This window comes from Pyrgilauda ruficollis, unplaced genomic scaffold, assembly GCF_017590135.1.
Source record: "Pyrgilauda ruficollis isolate IOZ18807 unplaced genomic scaffold, ASM1759013v1 scaffold41, whole genome shotgun sequence".
In the NCBI taxonomy this organism is placed as follows: domain Eukaryota; kingdom Metazoa; phylum Chordata; class Aves; order Passeriformes; family Passeridae; genus Pyrgilauda; species Pyrgilauda ruficollis.
The window spans coordinates 3,924,490-3,948,487 of record NW_024525601.1 but is presented as its reverse complement, the minus strand read 5'-3'; the positions used below and the strand labels follow the sequence as shown (position 1 = coordinate 3,948,487).

The 23,998-nt window shown below is 38.2% G+C and overlaps 1 protein-coding gene across 8 annotated transcripts in view; it reads left to right on the top strand.

Moving 5' to 3' along the window:
* Positions 1-23,998, top strand: part of PTPRM (protein tyrosine phosphatase receptor type M) — a 437,865-nt gene that overhangs the window by 390,654 nt on the left and 23,213 nt on the right. For all 8 annotated transcript variants that reach the window (XM_041477609.1, XM_041477608.1, XM_041477613.1 and 5 more), the window contains one exon: positions 13,065-13,162. In XM_041477609.1, the coding sequence (XP_041333543.1) occupies positions 13,065-13,162 (98 nt within the window). The remainder of the gene's footprint in view (positions 1-13,064; positions 13,163-23,998) is intronic.

Here is a 23,998-nt window from a genome sequence, read left to right as displayed (position 1 = left end):
GAAAATATCATTATGTGAGTCAGTTTTAAATCTCTGAGGAGTTAGAATGATTGATATTTAATTTTCCTATGTTCTTAAGCTGCATTCAACATATCAAGTGTTAATGAGCGAATATAATTGTTTGAAGTGAAGAAGTGGCAAATTTAATCAGTTTGTAATAGACTACCAATCTGCTTTTAACAGAGCTGGGAGTTGCCTAATCACCTGTTTATTGAAGTGTTACTGTCTTCCATACTAACCAGAGTCTGACGTGCAGACTGGTAGCTTTCCACCTTGGCATTCATAGCATTCTGCTACTACCTTGAATTAAGGGAGGAAACATTTTTTAAAATAATTTCTTAATGGAGGCTTTCTCAACTAAATATCAAAAATTATTTTACTTCAGCTTTTAAGAGTAATACATTCAGAGTGTGCAATTTCAATTACTAAATTAATATCAATTTTCTTTTATGTGATAAGTATAATGTGAGTGGTAGACTGAATTTACAGCTAATGAAGACTTTTGGTGATATGCTGTAATTGGCATCAACAGATGGGATCTGCACCTGAGTCACCATGATTAAAAAGAATCCCTCGTCAAAAGCCAGCATATTGGGTCATGCAGAACCAGCAGGCTGGTGCAATTTAAAACTCATTATTTTGCTTTATATATCCCTTGTTCCCATAGATATAATTCTTCTTTTTATAGGAGAATATCGAGCTCTTGTATGATCTGTTCAATTTACTGGCAGCTAAGAGTTATTTTTTTGCAGGAGTTAGGTAATCAATGAATTTTAACCTGGTCCTTCTGTGAGAGCATTCGGTTGAATATCTGTACAGTGCTTATTCTCACACACAGTGCTGGATGCTCTGACTATTGTATGACTTCTGATCTAGCATGTCTGACCTTGATTACTGAGCAGGAAAAGAATAATTGGGTTTGTGCTTATTTGTTCTGTGTCTCCTGAAGCTCAGGTAGTTTACTGAGCTATGTTGTAGTTTCTTTTAGTGAATCCTTTTTATCAAGGATTTTGGATGCTTCCTCCTCCACAGCACCAGCAGCTGTAAATGATGAGTGACAAATGAATGTTAGCACAGTTCTACAGCGTCACTCATGGCCATTTCCACCAGGGCAGGTTTTCAAGCAGGTCAGTCGTGTGAAACAGCAGATATCTCACATGCAGGCTGCACGTCTTTATATATAAAGTGTGTTCTTTTGTGCATCTCAGACTTTTGAATGCTCCCCACAGTTCTGCATGCTTGCTGCAGCATGCAGAGCAGCTGGATCTGAGATGTTTTGTGGAAATACTTCAGAGCATATCTTAATGACTGTAAAAAGTTACTCTTGAAAATAAAGCCATTTTAGATACAATGTCGCAGTGTAGCCTTTCAGCCTCTTTTTTTCCTCTGTATCCAGTTGTAAAGCAGATGCAAAATTGCTTTCTGTATTGCTTATTATGGAGACAGACATCAAGCCAAGTTTCAGTCAGGAGGACATTTTAGGTATAAGTTAGAAACTTTTGAAAATAAATATTTACAAGGAAAATGTTTACAGTCTTCACTACCAACAGCACAATGTTGCCTCTCTAATAACCCCTTTCATATTCCTTCTCTTTTCTGCAAAATACATGTCTTTCTTCCACGCACAACTCTGTGTGCTGTGTGAACATTTTAATAAGGGTTTTCAGAAACAAAAAACACATTTTCTTTCAAACTGAAACTTCTCTTTTAGGCATCTGAAGCAGAAATGGTGCATTAAATAACAATACTCTTAACTTCCTTGGCATGTTTTTTGTTTTTATGTTGCAAAAATTGTCACAACTACAGCAGTGTGGAAGTTCCACACTTCTCTTCACAAAGAAACTTTTTCTTCTATGTTTTTAACCTTCAGATGAATAATAACATGTGAAATTACTTCAGGGAGAATTAAATAACAGCAAGGCAAAATAGTTGTCCACAATTTTTCAGTTTCATAGATGCTGTTATTTTTTTGCAGGATGTGGACTGAAAACAGCCAGGCTGTTTTCCTGATATATATACTAAGTGATTGAATTCTATGTGCCTGTATTAATCTTGAAGATTCAACTGGTTTGGCTGCTGTTCTTTACTTCTTAATCTTCCAAACATTCAAAAGGTGGTTGAAGCCATCTGTCTTCAGTCAGAGATATGAGCCCATTCTCAGCCCCCCTTTGGAAAGGTGAGGCTTTATAGAACCAAGTTCACCTGTTTTGCAGTAGTGGTGACAAATGAAAAAGAAGTTGCTTTTCACCCCTACCTAAACACATACAGAAGGAATAGACCCTTTATATGTGAAAGTGACATCTGCAGGTTATATATGGTAAATTCAACTTAGTTCACTCGCTACCATTACCCACCAGACTCATGATTACTGTTACGTTTGAGTATCTGTTAAAAATTTATACTTTTACTGGTGTTGAGGACAAAAAGAAAAAATGTGTAGTGTACTAAAAACTTGGTAACCATCAAAGTCAATGCTTTTTACAAGTTACCACTTTATGGTACATGAGAATACCAGAGTTTCTCTTTGCGTCTTCATTTGTAATATGAGGATTGAGTGGTAACTGCCAGAACAGCTGTCTTTCACCATTTTCATGATTTCTGTATTTTTCTGTCTTTGTCACAATCAGCTGCGGGGTAGTTTTTTTTGTGTCTCATTCCCTAATGAGACACCCCATTCAGGTGGAAGGCTGTAAATGCAGAGCTAGCTTTTTTTTTTTCTGTGAAGTTTATTCACCAGATGGTCTTCAGCAGTCTGGAAGAAGAAGGCTTTTGGTCTTCTCGTCTCCTAGATTAAAAAAAAAAAGTAGTGTAGCAAATTTACAAAACAAAATGTATTTCAGAAACAAATGTATCAAGAAGCAAATAAACTGGGGTGGGGTTATTTTGGTTTTTTGGCGGTTTTGGGTGGTTTGGAGTTTTTTGGGGAGTTGGGGTTTTTTTGTGTGTTTCTGTGGTTTTTGGTTGGTTGTTTTTGTTTTGATTTGGTTTTTTGTCTTGTAACCATATCCAAATCTTGGAAGTCTGTCATCTTTTCTCTCATATATATCCTTTGGTGGCAACTGAAATCTCTATATTGATATGGCCACCTATGCACAGACAGTCCAGGTGATTTTGAAGCACTGCCTTTGAAAACAAAAAAAATATGCAGGCTTATTAGATTAATTTCTTTCCCTGTCCATCTGTATTCTTCCATGCAGTTGCCTATTCAGATGTAGACTATGGAGATTCCCTCTGCTGTTTCTAAATCTCATTCTGTTGCAAGCATATTCATGTATTGTCTACAATGAGCACAAATACACTTGGCATGTTAGAATGGTATTCCTTGTTACAGTGTACATCAAATACTGCAGTCTCCCATAAATGTACCAATGTTCTCTACCCTTAAATATAAAAATACATTGTGAGTGATACATCTCACTCATGAGATACTTATCAGGACAATAAGCTATGACAGAAGTTTTTTCAAAGCATTTTTACTTATGCTTTAATGTAGACTAAATTATCTTGTTTTTTCATCTAGGTAAAGTGTTCATGTTAATGCACTTAAACTCCCAGTACAAGATTAAAAAATACAGCATCTGAATATCTTACTCACAAACATGAGCAACATTCCTTCACAATAAGGTCCTTGGGGAAAAATAAAAGAAACAAGTAGCCAAAATGAACTCATATTTTTGAGCTAGAGAATAGTGATGATTTTATTACAATCTGATGCTTATGATTGACTCAACATAGAAATAGAAAGTAGAAATGCAAAAGACTAATTAGGTTCTTTTGTCCATTCCCTAAGGAACCTTCTACTGAAGGGGATAAAATGATCTTAAACTTCTCATCCATCATCAAAATTGATTCTGCATTACAAGTTGATGTGAAGAGCCCAGTCCAACAAGTTTAAGATTTTTGTTTTGGAAATGTTAGATGCAGCATGTTTTTTACAAAAAAAAAAAATCTGTATGTGTTAGTCTTTCCAAGCTCAGATGAGCTATTTAGAATGAGTAATTAATAGGTATTCATATTTCCATGATGCAAATCATGCTTATTAAGAAGAATGCACAAATTAGAAACATAAACAGCCTTCTTGGTGGAAAACACTGAGTCAGCAACTGAAACTTTCTGTTGGACTGCTCTCACAAAGACAGCTCAGGTCTGAGCCATGGTCTCAAGCCTCCTGGAATAACCCTTCAGTCAGAGCTGTGACCTCAGGCAGAGAGCCAACACCTCTCGTTGCTGTCCCATCTGATGTGTTCATTCCTGTATCCCAGGTTCCCAGTCACCCATCGTTCTTCTCACATGCTTGACTATAATTAAGCAATTAAAATATCTGTAGTACATAGAGTGAAAAAGGTCCATGTATGAGTGAGACTTACTTCTCTGTAGCCAGTACCCTCTGCCAGAAAATATACCGAGGCCTCTAGTTACAATTACATTATTCAAAGCTTTCCTGTTTCATAGAAGAAAAACCTGAAGCACACTCTCTGCAAGCCACTGTCTAGCAGTGCTGTCTTAAAAGCTGCAAGGTAAGGATTCAAGGCTCTGGCATTACTCAGGTATCCCACATAGCCCTCTCTAGGGAATTCCTAACCCCGGGAATGCTACATGTAATTCAGAATTTGGAAGATGCTGGATTTATGCAGTCTTGAGAAAATGTTAATGGGAGGAGCAGACCATTTAACATCTCTGCTGTGGGGCAAGCAAATTATATGAAAGAAGGAATTCTTCAGTTAGACTGGATGAACAACATTCAGCTACAACTACACTGTTTTGATGGATTTTTTTTTTTAGTTTCCTGCAGTTAAGATCAGAAAAAGCAGCTCTTTTGAGTGGCATAAGGGTACAAATATGGACAGTAGTACTATGTACACTGCTTTTATTGCATTCAGCTTTGTCTCGTCTCAGGCTAACTGTTTAAATCTGGACAGTTTCTGTTGCTGCCAGTTCCTCTGTTACCAGTCTGCAGTACTTCTCTGAGTTGTTGTGGAAAGGTGTTGTGGAAATGTGCTATTTATTTGGAAAACCATATGACATTTTCATTTTATTTTGTTCAAATAGAGCAAACTGAGCTAGTATTGGAAATCTAACCGTGGAGAAATGTCAATCAATAAGTGTGTAACACTTTATTAGATGGCAACTTAGCTGGCAGCATTAGCTGTAGTGGTATAAAAATGTCTTAAATAGCACCTGTCAAGAGTGCACAAATAAAGTGTGGTCACAGCCTTTAAAATAAGTTCAGCAATGACTTGTTTCTGAAAATGGTGGAAATAATAACATGGAGCAGGAACAGGTAAGATGATTCAGGAATGGTAGGAGCTGTCATGTTGTGGTTGCTGTGTATTGTACCAAGACTGTTCAGGTCGTTCAAGCCCTGCCTTGCTTCTGTTGTTTTTCAAGGTGTGTTTGGCTTCTTATGACTGTGAGGGGCATGCACGCCTTTTGTGTATTCATGGGCATTTCATATGCAATGCACTTCTGCTGCAATGGTGCTCCAGTCCCAGACTGGGATTTCTAGGTAATACCATAATGCAGACAAAATAATGCATTGAGATGGGCACTGTTCCCGCCCAGTTAGATCTGTATCAATAAAGAAAATGCCATATATATTCCAGAGAATAAATACCACATTCCTCCATCTGACTAGACACAGAATCGTTGCAGAATAGGAGCAGAGGAAGTGCCAACAAGAGAAATGATGCAGCTCTAGCCAACAACTGGTGTGTATGTGAATATACATATATTTAGAAAATATGCATTTTCAAACCAATTATCTAGTTTTATGAAATGAGCAATTTTAAAGGAAAAAATCTCTGAAGTAATCAGTTTTATCGTTGCTCAAAGGATTATATTTTTAAGTATCTCTATATTAAACTAGGAATTCAAAATGGAGAGGTTTTTTTATTTTAGCTACTTGTGAAACACTTGCATTATTTCATAAAACAGTGGGACTCTGGCTCCTCACTACTGCACATTGTAAATACATAAATACAATGTTTTTGTTTCCTTTTTATTTTTGGAAAGAGATGGAGAATTTACAGGTCAATCTTCTCCTGTTCTTCTTCCTGTAAGACGTCTAGTGCTGACTCCTTAAATACAGGAGTAGGTGGTATGGAAAGCCAGCCAAAGCACTGGTCAGTCTCGTGGGAGCTATACATAAAATTTCCACATGCTCCACAGTCACTTAGTAATCTAAGCCTTGTTGAAAGCTAATGGGACTTGAAAGCACTTTGAACATTTCATTTTCTGAAAGCCAATTTTCGCATATAGCAGTGTGCAGGCAGCAGGGCTGGCTGACTGGCTAGCTCAGAGCAGGTAGGATTCAGTTTGTGCTTGAAAATCAGCCAATTACTATTCACTGTGCTGTCCCTTGGCTGGTAATGAGAGAAAGCTGTGTTTTTCCAGAGCAAAGGATACAGTAGAAAGCCTCTACGTTGCCAGTAGCTGCACTAGGCAGGATTTGTCCCAATAAAGCATTTCAGCTTGCTATATAAGAAGCATTTTCCATAAATGCCAAGCTAACAGGATTCAGTCAGATCTGTTTCTTATTGACAATCCATCTAAATAAGGAAATAATGAAAAGCACATTTTAAATTTGTATCTCAGTCCTGATTAACCCATTTGAGTACAGCTGAGGTGGCTTACTGTTGAACATTGTTGCTGCATACTGGTTTTTTGGGGGTAAGCATTATAAGGTGGTGTCATTGCAAAAGGCCAAAAAAAGAAATGGCAGACTGGCTGCAACTCAGATATAGCTGATATTCTTGGTATGTTCTGAAGCCTGGGTTAAAACTAGTGTTAGGAGAAAAAAAAAAAAAATTATTTGCTTTTGAATTAAATTCTAGTAGAATTTTTGCTTACAAACTGGTGTCTTTTCTCAGCTGACTGTGAGGCCATTGCTGCCTCTGCAAGCAGTTGGCTTCTCTCTGTGCAATCTCTGAATCTACTACAATGAAAGCATTGTTAAAATAAGGTCTAAGACTGGGGCAGAATATTTTCCATACCTCACGTGAGAGTAGCCATAGCCTCAGGCATCCTTGCTGGTCTAACATACATATAGGGAACCAGCCTCACTGGTAAGCCATCCACAACTTTGTTTATTTATGTTTTTTCCAAGGCAAGAGCCTCAATGCTCTTTTAGTTTCTGGAACAGACTTCAGAGTACTTCATTAAAGCATTTAGAAGGTTTCCAGGTTATGTGATCTGATTCTCTTTCATCATTATTTTCTTGAGACGTAAAAACACGAAAGACTGATCTGTAAGCATTTTGATAGCTCGTGGTGAGCAGTGGGCTCATATGGTGTAGTGATGTCTTGACTTCAGCTGTATCTCAGATATCAAAATTGTTCATAATAATAGGAACGTTATTGTAATAAAGTAATAGGAACACACATACTGTGCCTATGAAAATGCTCTTGTGTAACCTTTAAAGTTAAGTGTGTATGTTACAATAGAAAACAAATGTCTACACCTGTTTTGAGAGAGAAAAGACTGCACAATCTTTGCCTGAGTTTTTGAAGTTTTAGCAGAGTTTTGTTCTGGACTTCACAGAGGCATTAAATCCTTAAGAGCTCTTGGAAGCATGAGTGAAAGTTTAACGCATGCTATACCATAAGTTTTCAACAGGCACATGGTGAAGACTGCCCCTGACAAATCAGATTTTCAGCAATTGAGCAAATCTTCAAATTACCTTCCATTCCAGAAACCAGCTCATTTGGGAAGGTGAAGATGATTCAGCAACAGCTGTACTACTGTGTGGCCATGGAATTATAAAAAAATACTGAACCAGCAGTTTTATCTTGCAGGTTGGCTAAGTCAGCACAGCTGGGATCTGTACCTTTTCTCTCTATTAAGTTGACTATTTTAGATAGAAAGATGGAGACAGGTTACTTTCTGAAAAAGTAGAATTCAATCTTAAGACTCCTTAGCCTACACCTGGTCACCTGAGAAGGTGTCCAGATTTGCAGAGCTGCTGACCAATGATGAGCTTCCCATGAGGTAATCGGGAGACTAACAGAACTGAACAGTCATGAAAACTTGGTCACATAATGATGCGCCTGCAAACTCCTTTTGGCAAAATCTTGGGCAAATTGCCTTATTGAGTAGGAAAAAAATGTATTCTGTTTACGAGAGATGTTCCCTTGCCTGCAGTCAGTGACATTTATAGTGTAAAGTGACAATTAGCTGCAGTTTATTACATATCTTTTTCTGAAGGCATATTTACCTCCAAATTCTAGCATGCTTAAAAGAGCAAATAACACATTCTTGTGGATTATCAGATCTCTGGACTGGCAGTGCAAATTTTAAATTTTTTTCCTCCTGTGAAATAAATTATCCTACTAACAGCCACGTCTGTCGCAAAAGGTTTATTAGGAAAACAAAAGTTCTTGAAATTTTTAACCTACTACCTTGCAGTCTCCTCTCCCAATATTTTATTTCCCTCTGGCTTTATGCTTTTGAGTGTATTTTAGACAATTTCTGCTACATAATAATGGCTTTGGGGTTTTTGACACTGTAGTTGCAAAGGGAATCATTGCTTCTGGGCTTTTGTTGTTACTGTTGTTGCCGTGCAGCCATATCTCTTAATAGGAAAACACTCATTGTATCTCCAGTTCATTTTGAAGGGAACATAACATAGTAAAAGAATGAGGGCTAAAATGCAGCTCCCTCTAAGCAGGTATATTAGCTAAGTGTCTTTCAGCAGTCCAGCTGTAGGCAGTCACAGCAGTGAGCAGCAGGTGTTCCTTCAGTAAAAAGTGAAGGCAGTGATCAGTGATTGCTACCAGAAACCACGGTAACCAGGAGGTGAAGGGACCATTTTATAATCACCTCCTCATGCAGTGTGGTTGTGGCTACTCACTGTAAGGGGTATTTCCGCTCTCTTTTCAAGATGGAATTTAACTGCTGCAGGTAATAAGTCTTGCATGTTGTCAGTCCCCTGCCTCTATTAGCACATATTTATGGTTCCCACCACCCATGCACTGTCCCTGGGGAGCCTTTGGAGCTTAAGGGTATCTGCTCATTTTCTGCACATTTCTAGCTTTAATATCTATCACTGAACGTGGTCTCAGATGGACCAAAATGTTAGCTTGTGGATTTGACATTCTGTGCTAGAAAAATATTTTAGAAGCTACTTGTTCCTTGTCTAAGCTGCTTGCTTTTCTAGAAATTGAAAAATGACCCACAGATTTAAACGTCATGTGTGAGTAAGTGGTATGTGTGCTTCAGGATTCAGGCTTTACTTGTTTCTTTGTGTGCTTGCTTTATTCCCTACACCTGAACACTTTTTCCTATATTCTGGACTAGTTCATCACATTCAAATTGATCTCATACCCCAGTAGCAATACCAGTTTTTAGAAGTGGTTTTCACAATAGGAAGGAGAAATAGAGGAACTAGAAAACTCTGGTTACAATGCAGCGTTAAAGAGTCTAAGCCATTCATAAAAGCTGTGTGATGTTCCATTTCCTAATACGTTTTTGTTCCCAGAGCAGCTACTGCTGGTAATAGAACCAATGGTTGTAATATACACAACCAGTCGTTTCTGTTGAGTTTTTTCAATAACGCATTTAATTAGCTAGGGGTTTGGGTGGTTGATTTCATGTTCGTATCTTCCTTTGCTTTCCATCTTCTGGTTGCAGTATGTTGGTGACCATTTTTTTCACAGCAGAGATCTTTGATAGCAAGTACTCTATTGTGGAGCTAACGGGGTGTGCCGCAGGCTTTCAGTGGAGTAGCACAGTACCTTCTCTTCAGACCTTCTCCTCCTGCAAGGGGGAGACTGCTGAGAATAACCTTTCTTCCTATTGTGCACACATCTGTTAAGCTGATGCTTAGAACAATTATAGACTCTTTCTCCTCCTACCACAAGTCTCTGGAATCAAATTGTTTAGTTCTTCAGGACAATAAATCGCACAACCCCCACCTAGCCTCTAATGCTTTTCAATTCTTGCTGGAGACAAGTAATAATTTATTAATATGTCAGAAGATATTTTTTTAAATGTCAAGAAGAAAAGAAAAATGGGATGTAGAAGAATTACTTTCTGAGATTTTAAGGTAGGTTTTAGGGTAGTTTTCTGTTTGTTTTTTTTTTTTCCCATGTCCTGAATGTGAAAGAAGTTTAGAGGCTACATGTAAGAGTTGGACCCAAAAAGCAAGAAAATATGTGAGAATATGAAGGGAGAGCAGGAAGTCCTGTCAAGCACTTTTAATTATGGTTGTCTTATTTGGGTAGTAAGATTGACAGGAGCATACTCTGCACTGCAGAATAGGGAATTTCTTCTAGAAGTACGCTTAGAATCAAGCTTGAAAAACTTGTTATAACTCAGCTCTTTCTCTGGCCTGCAAAAAACCATTACTTCTCCTAAAGATTTCTTTTTCTTCTAATTTATTGTCTTTTTTCCTTTATGGAGAATGACAAATTCAAAATCTACAGGAATAAATTAGTGTTTAGGATCTCTTCCCAGTTGTAATTTGTGATTTCTGGATTTGAAATGTAGGAATCTTTAAATCACAGCACGAATTATGCCGTATGTAGGGAAAAAAGAAATCAGGATTAAATTGCAGGTTATCCCAGAGCTGTCAAAAAGAAATGACTGTTACAATGTAGGGCCCAGCTGTCTTGTATCTCCAGTGAATCTGTGGGAAAGAAAACTGAATTAATGTATAAAGAAACTTGCTACATTGACCCACAGAGTCTCAAAGATTCTGGCTTCTTGCAAGGGGATGAGACCTGTGTAGATGTGTAGACCATTTACTTTTCCTGCAGCATTACCAAAAATATGCTCAGAATAAATTTATTGAAACATCACACAGTCCTATGAAGACAGAATGCAGAGGAGCCATCTAGATTTTCTCCATTAAACCAGGATTCTTGAAGAAATAATGTTATTTTTTTGTCCTTGATCAAGCATAATGTTAATAATGTGTTGTGAACTTGAAGGCTTTTTCCAGGACACTGCTCTGTGGAAAACCATCTTTCCCTAGCCTACTTTTAGCTATGCTCCTTAAAAGACAATAGCAACAGTAACTGAGCTGAGTATTTGTTTCAGATTTGAGAGGAAGGAAGAAGCTATACAGAGACAGTATTTTCCTAGAGTGACTGGAATACTCTGATTCCTTATAATCAGTAGGAGAGGCTGGCACAAAACCTCTCCAGTGCTGTTGTGACTTTTAATTGTGAAAGAAAGCTACGTTGAATCCTAAAATATTAAAACACAAGCAAGCTAAACTTTCACTACAATATATACTAATTATATTACTGTGACATTCAAAATTGCACTTGGACCATGACTGTATCACATATCCAGGACGCTTAGGTAGAAGTAAAATGCTTGCTGTAAATTTCCATATGATGGAGAGCGATTAAACTATTGTTGAAGTTCAGAATGAAATCTCACAAAAGGTTCACTTGTTCTGTGCTGTTAATTTAAAGAAGAAAGAAAAGTGTTCGGTTTTGCAGCTATAACATCAGCTTGAATTTAGTAATTTCAGAAACTGTAGCTTGAGATTCTGCTGTTAATTCTACTCTTAAGACCTTCTGACATTTTTTGTGTTCTAACAGTCATAGTTTCCTGTTGTTTTAAATGGCTTTTTCTCCTGTTACATGAACAATGAAAGCAATTTAAGGAAACTTATAAGGAAATGAAAACTATAAGGAGACCTACGAAACTCATGATGTATGCATCATTTTTAAAGACAGATAAAATAAGGGGGAAAAATACATAGCTTCTTTAAATGATTTGTGCAAATTATGGGTGGAAAAACTATAATTTGGAATTGCTGTAAATAAATAGTTCTTTTTAAAATTCAAGAGTTTTAGTCTATTACCTTTTTCTTAAATTAAAGTTATGTCATAACTGTAATGTTATTTGCCTAGTGAGTTGGTTTTGGCTTGCCTATAATATCAGAGAGTCACAAAGTCACAGAATGGTTTGGGATGGAAGGGATCTTTAAATACCATCTGGCCCAAGCCCTCTGCTGTGACAATATAGTAATAATATATTACTACGTTTTCTGCTAAATGCTCAATTTCAGAGTGAATGTTTTATTTTCAAAGGGAGATCAAAGTACACAACATGGCTGCCAAACTGCCCAAATCTGTTAATGTATGGTTTGGTAATGCTTGAAGAGTGTTGGCTTCTTTACTAAAGGAACATTAGGGCAATACATTACCCATTTGTTCTCCAATTAGCTTAGATTTAAGTCATTCCTCTAAATAAGCCCCTAATTGTTTACTGCAATGTGACAGTTCGGTAATGGATTCAGTATGGATGTTAAGCTTATAGTTTATATTGTTTACTTTTACTGGCTCAGTGATTTTAAAGCACTGGTTTAAAACTGGGGTGGCACACTGAGCACCACGGGTAAGATGTGTAGGCTACAAACAGACAGGACCAGGTGCACGCAAAGAGATGTGGTTTTTTTCCCAACATTTTGCATTTCTGTAGCATTTCCTGTGAGCTGGTACCCAGCTTCATCATGATGCTGGAGGAAGCCCTGTATGTTCATGAACAGAAGCACATGGGTTGGGGAAAGGACTGCAGAGGATCTGCTGCCATGGCACATCAGGTTTCTTTGCCACTTTCCCCACTGTTTTGCAAAGTGATACACTGCAGCAAAAAAACTATAATTTCTGTCTCACTTCAGGAACTACAATTTAGGAGCTGGGCTAATTTGATAAATAGTGAACACTAAGAAAAATATTAGAAACCAGGAAAGGCCACATACTCCATTGAGACTCATTTCATTCCAAATACACCTTCCCTAGGTTATCATCCAATTGCTGAAAGAAAGAGTGATGTTATCCATTTTTTATAATTCCACTTCTGGGTATTATGGAGATAAATACCTAAGTGCTGGAGAACTAACTTTCTTTCAGAGCACTATTTCAGGAGAAAAATGCTTAAATGCAAATAGGTAGGATGACAGAAAAGAAATTGACCGACCCTCAATGAAAAATATGATGATAGTGATACAAATATATGTGTACAGTCACGGTTCCACAAAGTCCCCCAGAGACAAGCTTCCAATCATGAGACTTTCAGATAGTAACCTTTCATTTGATTTATTGTTTCAGGACCAATGCAGGAGACAATATATGACTTCTGGAGGATGGTATGGCATGAAAACACAGCCAGCATAATCATGGTTACTAATCTCGTAGAAGTGGGAAGGGTAAGTGGTTTTTGTACTTAAAAAGATTAAAGGCATCCAAGGTGTTTGCTTTTCAGAATTAAATAACAGACCAACAAGGTTCTTACATACTAAGTATAGCACATAAAATATGTATGACTGCCTTTGCTGAGAGGTTCATTATCAATTATTGTTAAACATGCCTTGGATGCTTGGCTTTGTTACCGTTAGCTTCATGAAAAGTAACTGATAAAGCTGTATTCTGTACAGCAGAATCTGCAAAGACTGACAAAGAGGGGAGGTGTCATATGGTTGTACATATCTCAGATATGTACAACCATATGACACCTATGATTCTATACCTTGCAGAACAAGGTATAGAATCATCTCTTTATTTTTTTAAGACTAAGGGGGTGTCATTCTGAAACAGATGTCTGAGAAAAGTAGCTAAACTATGAAATTGTTTCTTGGTGTATTTGTCTACATTGGTGTGGCTTGTTTGGGTTTTCCTTCCTGAAAGTCTTCTGGACTAAAACAGAAAAAATTAGTTTTACACATTTGTGCACTGTTTGTTGATGAGGAGGTCATGTTGGGGAGCTGGATAGTAAAGGAAAGCTTGAGTTACCTCACTGATACTGTGTAATGCTCTTTCTTTGCTTGGTAACTTCTAAAGTAGGCCTCCTACTCTAGTCGTTACGGCTAATTTTGTTTTCAACAAGTATTAAATGGAACCTTTTTCTGTGTTTCACACAAATGTCAGTGAGTGAGTCTTTTCATTTACTGCTTTGTCTGTGCACTGCTGTCTTAGTTCTCATCTGGGATGTTTTTTCAAGAAAATTTGCTTTGGAATTTGGCATATAGCTTTCATTTGATATGAAAAGAAATCCCACTGCTTTTATGGGAACTATGGCCATTATTGTAAATTATTGTGAAGTGTTGAAATAAGAAGTCAAGTGCACGCATCTTGGTATGAGCAGCACAGTTTTAAGAGATGTTTTTAATTTCACACTGGTGGAGTGTGTGATACCCCCTCTGCCCTGTGGCATTTGCATTAGGAGAGAGCACTGTTTATGTGGTGTGAGTTGAAGTCCGTTTGAGCAAGTCCAGTTTTACAATCTCAGTTTATTCTTCCGTATGTCCTTTGTGAACGGATAATATAAATCCTAACAGTTAGATATCAGTGTGCCCAAGCCTGCTTACAGATCAGGTGCCAGTATTATTTTTAGATTTAAAGAAGATGGGGATTGTGACTGCAATTAACACCTGCTGCAGGAGCACATGTACGACTAATTGCAGAGACAAAGAGGGATCATGGAGGCTGCTTTCAAAATGCAGTCCCTTGAGTGAGGAAGAAGGTAGAAAGAGCTGGATGGTCACGTATCAATTCAAAACGGATGGATTTGTAAGAATAGGAAGCTCTCCAGCAAACCTCTTTGTTAAAGCTTTATACACATTCATAAGTGCCCAAGCGAACAACTTAAAAAGGGATGTTTTCTGGGTATGAATAAACAAGCCTGAGAGCAAAAACAGCATTCTGCATGAAACCACATGCTGTTTTCCCAAAGTCAGTATTTGGAAGCGCCAATTAGAGTGAACTGTCAGATGTCAGCAAGGGAGACACCAGTCTTGGTGCCAGTGCTGGCAGCCTCTGCTCACAGCACATTCCCACAGCAGCAAGGAATGCTTTGTGCCACCATGGAGATTTCTTCAGGGTGCAAGAGTCCTAGTGGGATACAGATCTACAGCTTTGTTGTTTCCGTCAGTGGTAGAAATTACTATGTTCTCACTTGCTCTGGAGGCCAGCATAGGTGAAATCAGAGCAGAAATTAAAATGAGCTTTTAATGGAAATAAAATCGTATGAGCCACAGAACAGTGCGCTCACTCCTCCATTGGTGTTTTTGTGCCACTCCCAGAGCTGGAATCATCAGCAACAAGGAGGCAAATTACAAACACACCATCTGTCCCCCAACCCCTAACACAAGCTCTGTGCCACCTTGAGTAGCAATGATTTTAATGGACTTTTGGTAGCATTCCTGTAGGGAAAACCTTTATAACCTTCCCAAACTTGAGGTTTTCTATTTCTGTTGCTATCACTTCTATAAGATTTATAGCGGTTTCTTATTTTTACTTTTTAACCATGTTGACACATGGTAAGCCAAGGAGGAAAATTTTTTGCATTTTCAGGAAGCAGGAATTTTCAGAATTTAACATGTTTGCCACACGGTGTACAGCCTTCATGAATTAATCATTGAGAGGGCGTATTTGTATTTGTTTTTCAGTACTGGCTGGATAGTCATTAAATCAGTGCTAGGAACTTGCTTCTTGCCCTGGAGCATTATGCATCAGGACTGTTTTAATTGCTGCTGGAGGAATCACCATGAGGCTGTCCCTAATACAGGCACCTGCTGCAAATGACTCAGTCCCCCATTACCCTCCAGCAGGGTCCAGGTACATCTGCCAATATCTGTCATTATCTGAGGCACACTTGTCAGAACTGCACATCCCTTTAAGCTCTTGTGTGTTCCAGTGAGGGACCCTTGTCAGTGTTTCTGGCACCTGCAGACTGCTGTGCACCTGGTATTTAAATGGCACCAAAATGTGTTTTGATTGTTTTCTCTCTTTAATGAACCCACCTGAGGGACATTTAGCTCTTCATCTAGTAGCCTGTTACCCAGTCACTCACATTTACACTGCTTGTGTGGAAATTCAGACCTAGCTGGAGCTGTTACACTAATCCATCTGCCAGAAGTCTTATCACAAAATCTGCAGGGCTCCCTAAGGAGACTTTTGTACTGATAATTTAAGCTAATGATTCCTAAACATATTTAGTCAGTTTTATGAAGACCTCATTAGAATGTGACTGTTTATTAAAAATCAAAATGAGGTCTCACAGTCATTTAGAAAAAGCATTGCTGAGTTGCATGAATAGTTCTTTGATAAAGAATGAAGTGGTGCTTGTTAAGGTTGGTCTAGGTTGACAACAATTTTTACCAAAAAAAAAATCCTAAACAAATAAACAGCTCTTGAAACAACCTTGATAAAAAGGTTTCTGTCTTCTTTGTGCTGGGATCAACAGCTTTTCACTCACAGTGAAGTTCACAAAAAGAAAATGGCAAGTAATTAATGGTAATGATCCAAGAATCAGAATTTTCCAAGCCACACACTAATGGATAAAAAGCATAAACGAGAATCAAGACTCATATAATTACATCAGTGTGACAACAAGCTGTTTCAAAGTAATGTATTCTGGATTATATTAATGCAAGAGGCCTACATGCCCATGTCTGTAAATGGTGGAGGAACTGAAGATAGTGTAATTTCAGGGAGCATCTTTACCGGAGAGATTTAGCATAATCTGGTGGATTATTCTGTAAGAAACAAAAATTTTTACCCAGCAGTATGATGATGTTACAGTCACACAGGGTGATCATAAAGGTAGACATAGAAGAACATCTTGCTTACTTCAAGATACCACTCTGGAGGGCAAAGTCCCAAAGACCCAGAAAAGCAGTGGGAATGGGATCAAGGTTTTATGTACTGGCCAAAGTGTCAGGTGGTTCTTGATTTGTTTCAGTGTTTTCACACATTGAAACATTTCTGTCTTCCTTGAAGAAGCATGGTGGGAAGATTTAGAATATATTCAATTGTGCCATCTAGCTGCCACCTCCATCTTTGTTCTTGTTGGTTTGGTACTACTACTTAGTTGGCAGAATCAAACTTGGCATGTCACATTATTTGTCATTTTTCAGTAGTCGCTTTCTCTCCCACTTGCTTTAGGCAGAAGAAATTTAGTAATAACTGATTAATAAATGCTGAAATGCACTGGTGAATTTTAGTAGAGGTAGCTATAAATAAATGCATTGCAAGGACTTATGATTGTCTATCATGCTTTTAATGTAACAAAGTATTCACAAAGCAAATCACTATAAATAATTATAAAAAATAAAACCTCACCCCAGGAGCATAGTAATTACAGTAATTAGAGTTTCTCAATTATTATTCGGAATTAGAAAACAGCCAGTGCTAATAGTGTTAATAAGCACACAAAAGACCCTTTTTGTGAAAGGAAGCAAGGTTGACTACAACAGAATGGATGTGGCACAAAGGGGAATGAAGGTCAGCCACAAACTGGTAAATATGCCTGTGCCCACACCTATGTCCTACCCAAGCTGCCTCTCCCTGCCAGCTTATCCCTCAGGAGTGGTGAACTTTCCTAACAGTCATTTCACACCCTTCCCAGGTGACATTTCCCTCCCAGGAGCCAGAAGGGCTGTGTTTGCATAGGGGAAAAGGAAGAATACACTGGTGGTTTAACTTTTCCTTGGCTTGTTTTCCTGGACCTGTGCTTGACATGTTTTGTATGTGGCACTTCTCTGCAAAAATGGGGATAATTTCAACTTTTCATGCTTAAAAGAGTTCCACATGACAGCGAGGAGATCCATACAACAGTCTTCTGACAGAGGGAATATCTCCTTGATGCTGGCTTGCTATAAAAAACATTACTTGTAAGATAAATGGTGTCAGAAAAGGGTTGCTCTTCCTAGGAAAGCCTGTATGGTCACAGCTCTGTGTTCATGTTTTTGGGTTCTCAGGATGTGCAGCACTGGTCAGCATTCAAGAGACATTTCTTAAACAGATTCAAATACATTTTCTTAACAAATAAAACCCAGAATTCTTGATGTCGTACCATATCTTATTCAGGTCTACTTGATAGTTTGTGTTACCGACAGAGATTATGCATGCAAGAAAAACTGCTAAATAAAACCTTGTCCAAAGACTTCTTACTGGAAACAGATTAAAGAAAAAAAAAAAAAAAAAAGAAAAAGAAAATCTTCATTGGAAATTTCAGCAGCAAAAAAAATGTGTGAAACTTCCAATGGACTTAACACCTATGCTTAGAATGAAAATGGGGTTTTTTTTATCACAAAGCTATTATAAAGTTTGTACTTATACATTTTACAAGTTTTTGAGAATCTTCCATGAAGATGCTTCTAATAAACAAAGGAAAACTCAAATTGTATTTAAGATTCAGATCACCCAATACTGTGATCTTGCAGAGGTGAAACACAGTGACTCTCCAGCATGTCTCACAAACAGCCCGTTTGTATTTAGTATAAATGGAAGAACACTCTGTCTAATTGAAACTGCCTCTAAATGTAATAAGCCAAATTGCCTACACTGGAATTAATTCAGGATACTGGTGTTAATGCTCCTTAGGAGGTGTGCCAAAGAGTTTGCATGCATACTGGTGACTAAGATTTCATTTCAACTTTTCTACTTAAAGAAGGAAACCACATTGTATAAATAAGAGGGGAAAGGTTGTTACATGAATCCATTTGCTTCCTCAAGATAACTCTAGTCCAAACTTCTTAAATATATAAATAGTGTCCTTCCCCATCCATTGAATTTTTTTTTCCTAATCTTGTTTACTCCCCAAAAATGGGACTTGTGCTTATGGTACATCAGCACAGGTATTATATTCTGTTGTTATACTTTTGATTTCGCTGTAATTCCAGTATCTCTTATTGAGTAGAGGACAGTTTATACTTTTACAGAATATCAATGAGAAAAACAGAAAACCAATCAAAATTTAAAACTATTGTTAATCTTTCAAGTCAGTGAACCCTTCTAGTCATCAAAACAGATTTCATCTTTCTAGATTTTTAACCAGAAATAGTAGGTTTACATTACTGCATTATACACAGTAGAGGAGCAGCCCTTAGGGAAAATTTAGTTTGTTGTTCTCCAGGAAAGAGAAGGAAGGACTCTTTGGAATTGTCTAAAAAAGATGTGTCCAGGTTAGCAATGTTAGCATCATGAAACAGAACATGAAGCTAGAGGCATTCAGCACTGTCCCATGTCATACAGAGCAGACATGTGTTCAGCTCTCAGTGTTTTGTTGTATTCTCATCTCCAGTAAAAGCTATGTTTCAAAGAATGTTAATCAACACAGATTAATATCTTAATCCTTACTAATCCAGTTGAGATAATTCACTTAGAGAAACGAACAAAAGAGGTTTAAGGATACACAAATGCACTGACCCCTTTGTTGGGCTAACTGAAGTGCCACCAAGGTGTAGGATGCAACTTTAGGTGCAGTTTGCTAAGAGGGAGGGCTTCAGATTCTTTCTTGAAATGTCAGGGCTAGCAAAATGGCTTCATAATTGCAAGTCTCCTCACCTCAGCAGTCTCTTGAAATTATCTCTCAGTCTCTCTGTGAAGGGAGAAGGATCCTGGAGGCACTGACACACTTTTACTTTACCCATGTAGAGCTGTCTAAGCTAACATCAGATGATCAGGTTTTAGAGCCAGAAGGCAATCCACTAAGTAGGTGGTGCTCTGTACCCAGCTAATGGCATGATTTTGATCTTGGAATGGAAGCATGGTTCAGAGCACAGGCTGGGCTGCTCGATGTAGACACATCAGGTCCTTGGAGCACAGGATCTGAGAAACAGGCCCATGATTTCACAGTTGTGTCAGGAATTAAGACAGGCTTTGGGGAGCTCTAGCTAACCATCCTTCATCTTGGCATGGGACCACCCTTCTCATGTGTTCTGTGCTCAGCTTTTCTTCTCCAGGGATGTACTGAGATGCATAAAATTGCCTCAACATAAGCAATGAAACAGATACAATCCATATTCCTCTGTTAGTATTATCAATGGAGGCAGGTACACTGGAACAGCTTTACCTTGGGTTGCTTTACCCTAAAGCAGCTCTTCTACACCAAATCTTTTTTGTGGTCAAAGGAAGGTCACACCATGGGTTGGGCCTTAATTTTAATTTTAATTTCATCTTAATTTCATCTAACCCACTCTGCCAGGTTGATGGCATGCTAACAGAACACTGAGTCTTAAGAACAAAGGGTCACACTCATTTTTTCAGGTGGAAAGCATTCATTTATGGCTGCTGCTGGGCATGTCCAGAAAGCCAGTTCTTTTGGGCAGAAGCTGAATGAGAGTGCACCCACCAGGCTACTTAGGGCTGCACTTTTGGGGCAGCTTAGAGCAGCAGAAGGTGGAGAGCTACCTCAGCTCTGAGTCATCCCAAGAAGAAGTTAGACTGAGCTAGTAAAATTCATGGAGACATCTCTCCTTACCCTGGCAGCTGTGAACAACGTAAAGACTTCTGGCTGACTTCACAGAGACCCATTCTTCTGATGGTGCCAAACAGTACCTCAAATATATTTCTCAATAGTCTTCCACACCTTTTAGAAAACTGTAGAATGAGGTATAAAACTAATAACAGACTTGCTCAAAAGCAAACAAAAGAAAATTAAAAAAAGGAAGACTGGGTTTTATCTCCTGTCAAAGGTTGTTTTATAACATATAAAATGTTCTTATATTGTAATACATTTTTTGTTTGAAAAGTATTTAAATAAAAATACTTTCAATTATTGGATGTTCTTTTAGTTCAAGTCAGCCAAATAAAAGTATGTGTTATCCAAGCTACATCTGTAAAATCTGTTAAAAATTTTACCAGTGAGCATGGTTGGCTGTTTCATTTTATAGCCAAGAGGTTTCACTTCAAAATTTATGTCTGACTTATCGTTATTACTTAGTTCAGGATTAATTTTAGATTAGAATGTATAATACTGCTCTTCACTAATGACAATCCATGCAGGGCATAGTCAGTTATATATATCACCCTTTTGCTAAGAATATTTCAGAATCAAAGGCAATTGGAAACTTTGAATAATCAGTGTTATTTAAACTGTTCTGTATGGACTGCAAAGTGTATTTCACAGCTAGCTCACATATTAAGTCTGTAATATTACTCCTATTCCAACATTCTAGGTAAATGAATTACTGTCCTGACTTTCCTACTGCCTTTAGCAACATGTGTCACATTGCCAAATGGTTAAATATACAGCTTCAGAAGTCACAATTTGTGTTCATTAGCCATCCACAGCCTACGTTATTCGTTATATTTAAAACTAGCAACAACAACTTTCCACCTTCATTTTTAATTCTGAGTTTCACATGTTAGACTATTTTACTGGGGGATGGAATTAGAAGGTGGAAGTAGGTAATTCTCTTGTCCAAATTTCTAAAATTACTAGTAAAATAAACATGTTTGAAACAATTGGACAGTGTACCTTGGGATGAATAGATTAAACCAGAGCATTTTCATTATGTCTCTGGCAATCATCCTTTTATCTCATCTTGTGATGAACATCTGTATTTTTTGGCATGTGGTAGGATATAAATGTGGGGTGTATGTGAACAAACTCTCAATTATAATTCTGCTCAGATGAGATTTCAAAATTATGTTTTCTGCTTTGTAGATGATACTTACTGTTATGGTAGCAACTGTGTGGAAAAAAAAAAAGATCTAGTGCATTTACTATTCAGTTCTGGAATCATATATCAATTATTTAGTTGAACCTTCTGTTAGTAAGGCTTTTTTGTAAAACACGTACCAAATGTTTATAAAATGGAAAAGAAATTCTTCAAGTTATGGTAGCTAAAGCTGTGCTAAAAAGAAAAATTGAACATATGCTACCAGCAGTGTTTCTCATATTTAATGAGTAAAACCATATTCTATTTTGTTGCAATTGTCTTTTCTTGTACAAATAAAGGCCCTGATCCAATAAGCATTTATAAATGTGGTTTTGATTTACACTAGTTAATCTATTTCTGTCTTTAAGACAGCTTTGCATTTATTTGGGTGGTCCTAGAGGAGATGGGAGATGGATATTTATGCTTTTAATTGACTTTTGGTTCACCAGGAGTCCATGGAGTTCTCAGGTCCAGAGCTCTGCACGTGCATAGCATTGTGGAACAAGGGCCAAAAGTAGGAGAAAAGCCTGAATTAAAATAAAGTTGGGTTTGGGTCTTTTTTCCTCTGTTAGAGAGTGAATCATCACTTGGTCTGTGGCTCTGACTGAATTCTGGCATGGTTCCTGTGGCTTTCACAGCCCCTATTCCACTTGGGAGAGTTTTCAGGAAATTGTGTTGTCATGGATCCTTCTGCTCAGCTCCAGTCTGCTCCGTGCCCAAAATCCCCTGTGCAGCAGAGTAAGAAATCCCCAGCAGGCCCAAGCTGCATGAGGCACAAAAGGCTGTAACTTCTGTGCAACATCTCCCAATGCTTCCTAATTATTCCACTGCATCATCTTAAATAAGGTTTAAAGAAGAGTGGAATCAAATCCAGCAGTTGAGGCATAAGAGCATGGGGACTGTACTCTTCTAAATTGTTCTTTCCAAATTGTCCCTGGTTCTTAGCCATGATCCAGACAGTCTGGACTTACCAAGTTAGAAACAGGTATGTTTTCCTTTAAGGAAAGAGCAATTTAATTCAGCCAAGGTTGCTTCCCCCCCCGCAATTGTTTATTTTGCTAAACTAGAGCTGTTTCAAGGATGGCAGGCGCCCATCAGAAAGAGATGAGGCTAAAGTTAGCAACAAAGAGACGTGCTGATGAGCAGTGCAGTGCCTGGGATCACGGCTGCAGCTGCTCCCTTCCTACGTGCATTGGCCCTCTCCGCGTGGCTCAGGTTCCACCTATGGAACGGATACGCGAACAGGCAGGAAAAGGGAATCGGCTCCAGAGAAGGGGCTGTCTGTGTGTTGCTCCAGCGCAGAGGCAGTGTGAATTGTCTTACTCTCAATGAAGAGTCAAAAAGTCATCTTGGCCATAGGTGGGAAACCCTGTTTAAGAGAGCTTTTGGCAATAGACTGTAAAAGGGTCAGTTTGCTGGCCTGTGGGATTTGAACAATGTGAACATTTGAACAATTTTCTGGATTATTTTAACAGCACGGACAAAACAATGAGCATTCAAGGTCTTTCACTTAGCTTCTATGAAAAGACTTTTGGAAATACATCTGAACAAAATAAGATCTGAACAAATATCAAGTAGATGCAACAATAGATAGCAGCAGTAAATACGAAACTGCTTGCAGCAATGTATAATGCTTTAGAAATGTTTGCTCGTTGCTTACAGTGGATAGATTTGTTTTAGAGATGAATGCGCATTTGTCAGAGATCCTGTTGTTAGGGATCCTGGGAATGGCCCTCAGCTTGGTCCTTGGTTGATGGAATCCTTCTCCTCTCTGGCACCCTGTCAGCTTTCTGGCTCTGCAGCATGGTGTGGGGAGCAGTCTTGCTACCCTTGCTCCTGTTACAGGAGTGACACTGAGCACTGTCCAAGGTCCCAGCTCCAATCTCTCACCATGGAAGGGAACTCTGCTGTTGCCAGTCATCCTGAAACCACCCTTAATACCAGCTGAAATGTGAAGACTATAAAGAAAGTTTTTTTATTCAATACTATTGTGGTTGCTAGGTCCAAAGGCAAGCACAGAAAAATAAAAACCTACGTATAAAGCTACCTGAACTTCAGCTCTGCTCTAGGAGCTTTCCATCAGCTGCGTAAGCAGAACAAGCTGTTAGGGTGCTTGTATAATTCTGTGGCTGGGAGCCAGGGCTTCTGACCAGGCTACTCTTTTTATCTGAAGAGGATCCTGATTTGGGGCTCTGTTTTGCTAGCCCTTCAACTCAGCTCTATTCAGATTTAAATTTTATCCTGCTAATGAGCCAGAAAAAGGGCCAGAACTACTGACCCTGCCTGGACAAACTTTTTATTTTATCAGCCAATGTCACTACTGTGATGTGGCAAGACCTCCCATCTATCCAGACAGTAAAGAAGGATTGTTCACAATTATCAGTGACATACTGGAAACAAATGCTTAAGAAAATGTGTTTTCTTCTTGACAGGACAGAGTTTGACTCTCTGCATAATCCTTTCTGTACTGAACCTGGAGTCTTTTTAAATAAATCATTTGAATCCTGCATTACAGTTTTCAATGTATACTTATACAAATGTTCATCTGTTTTACCTTTTGCTCAGGATTAAACATGGTAGTAATCCAAATATTTTTGC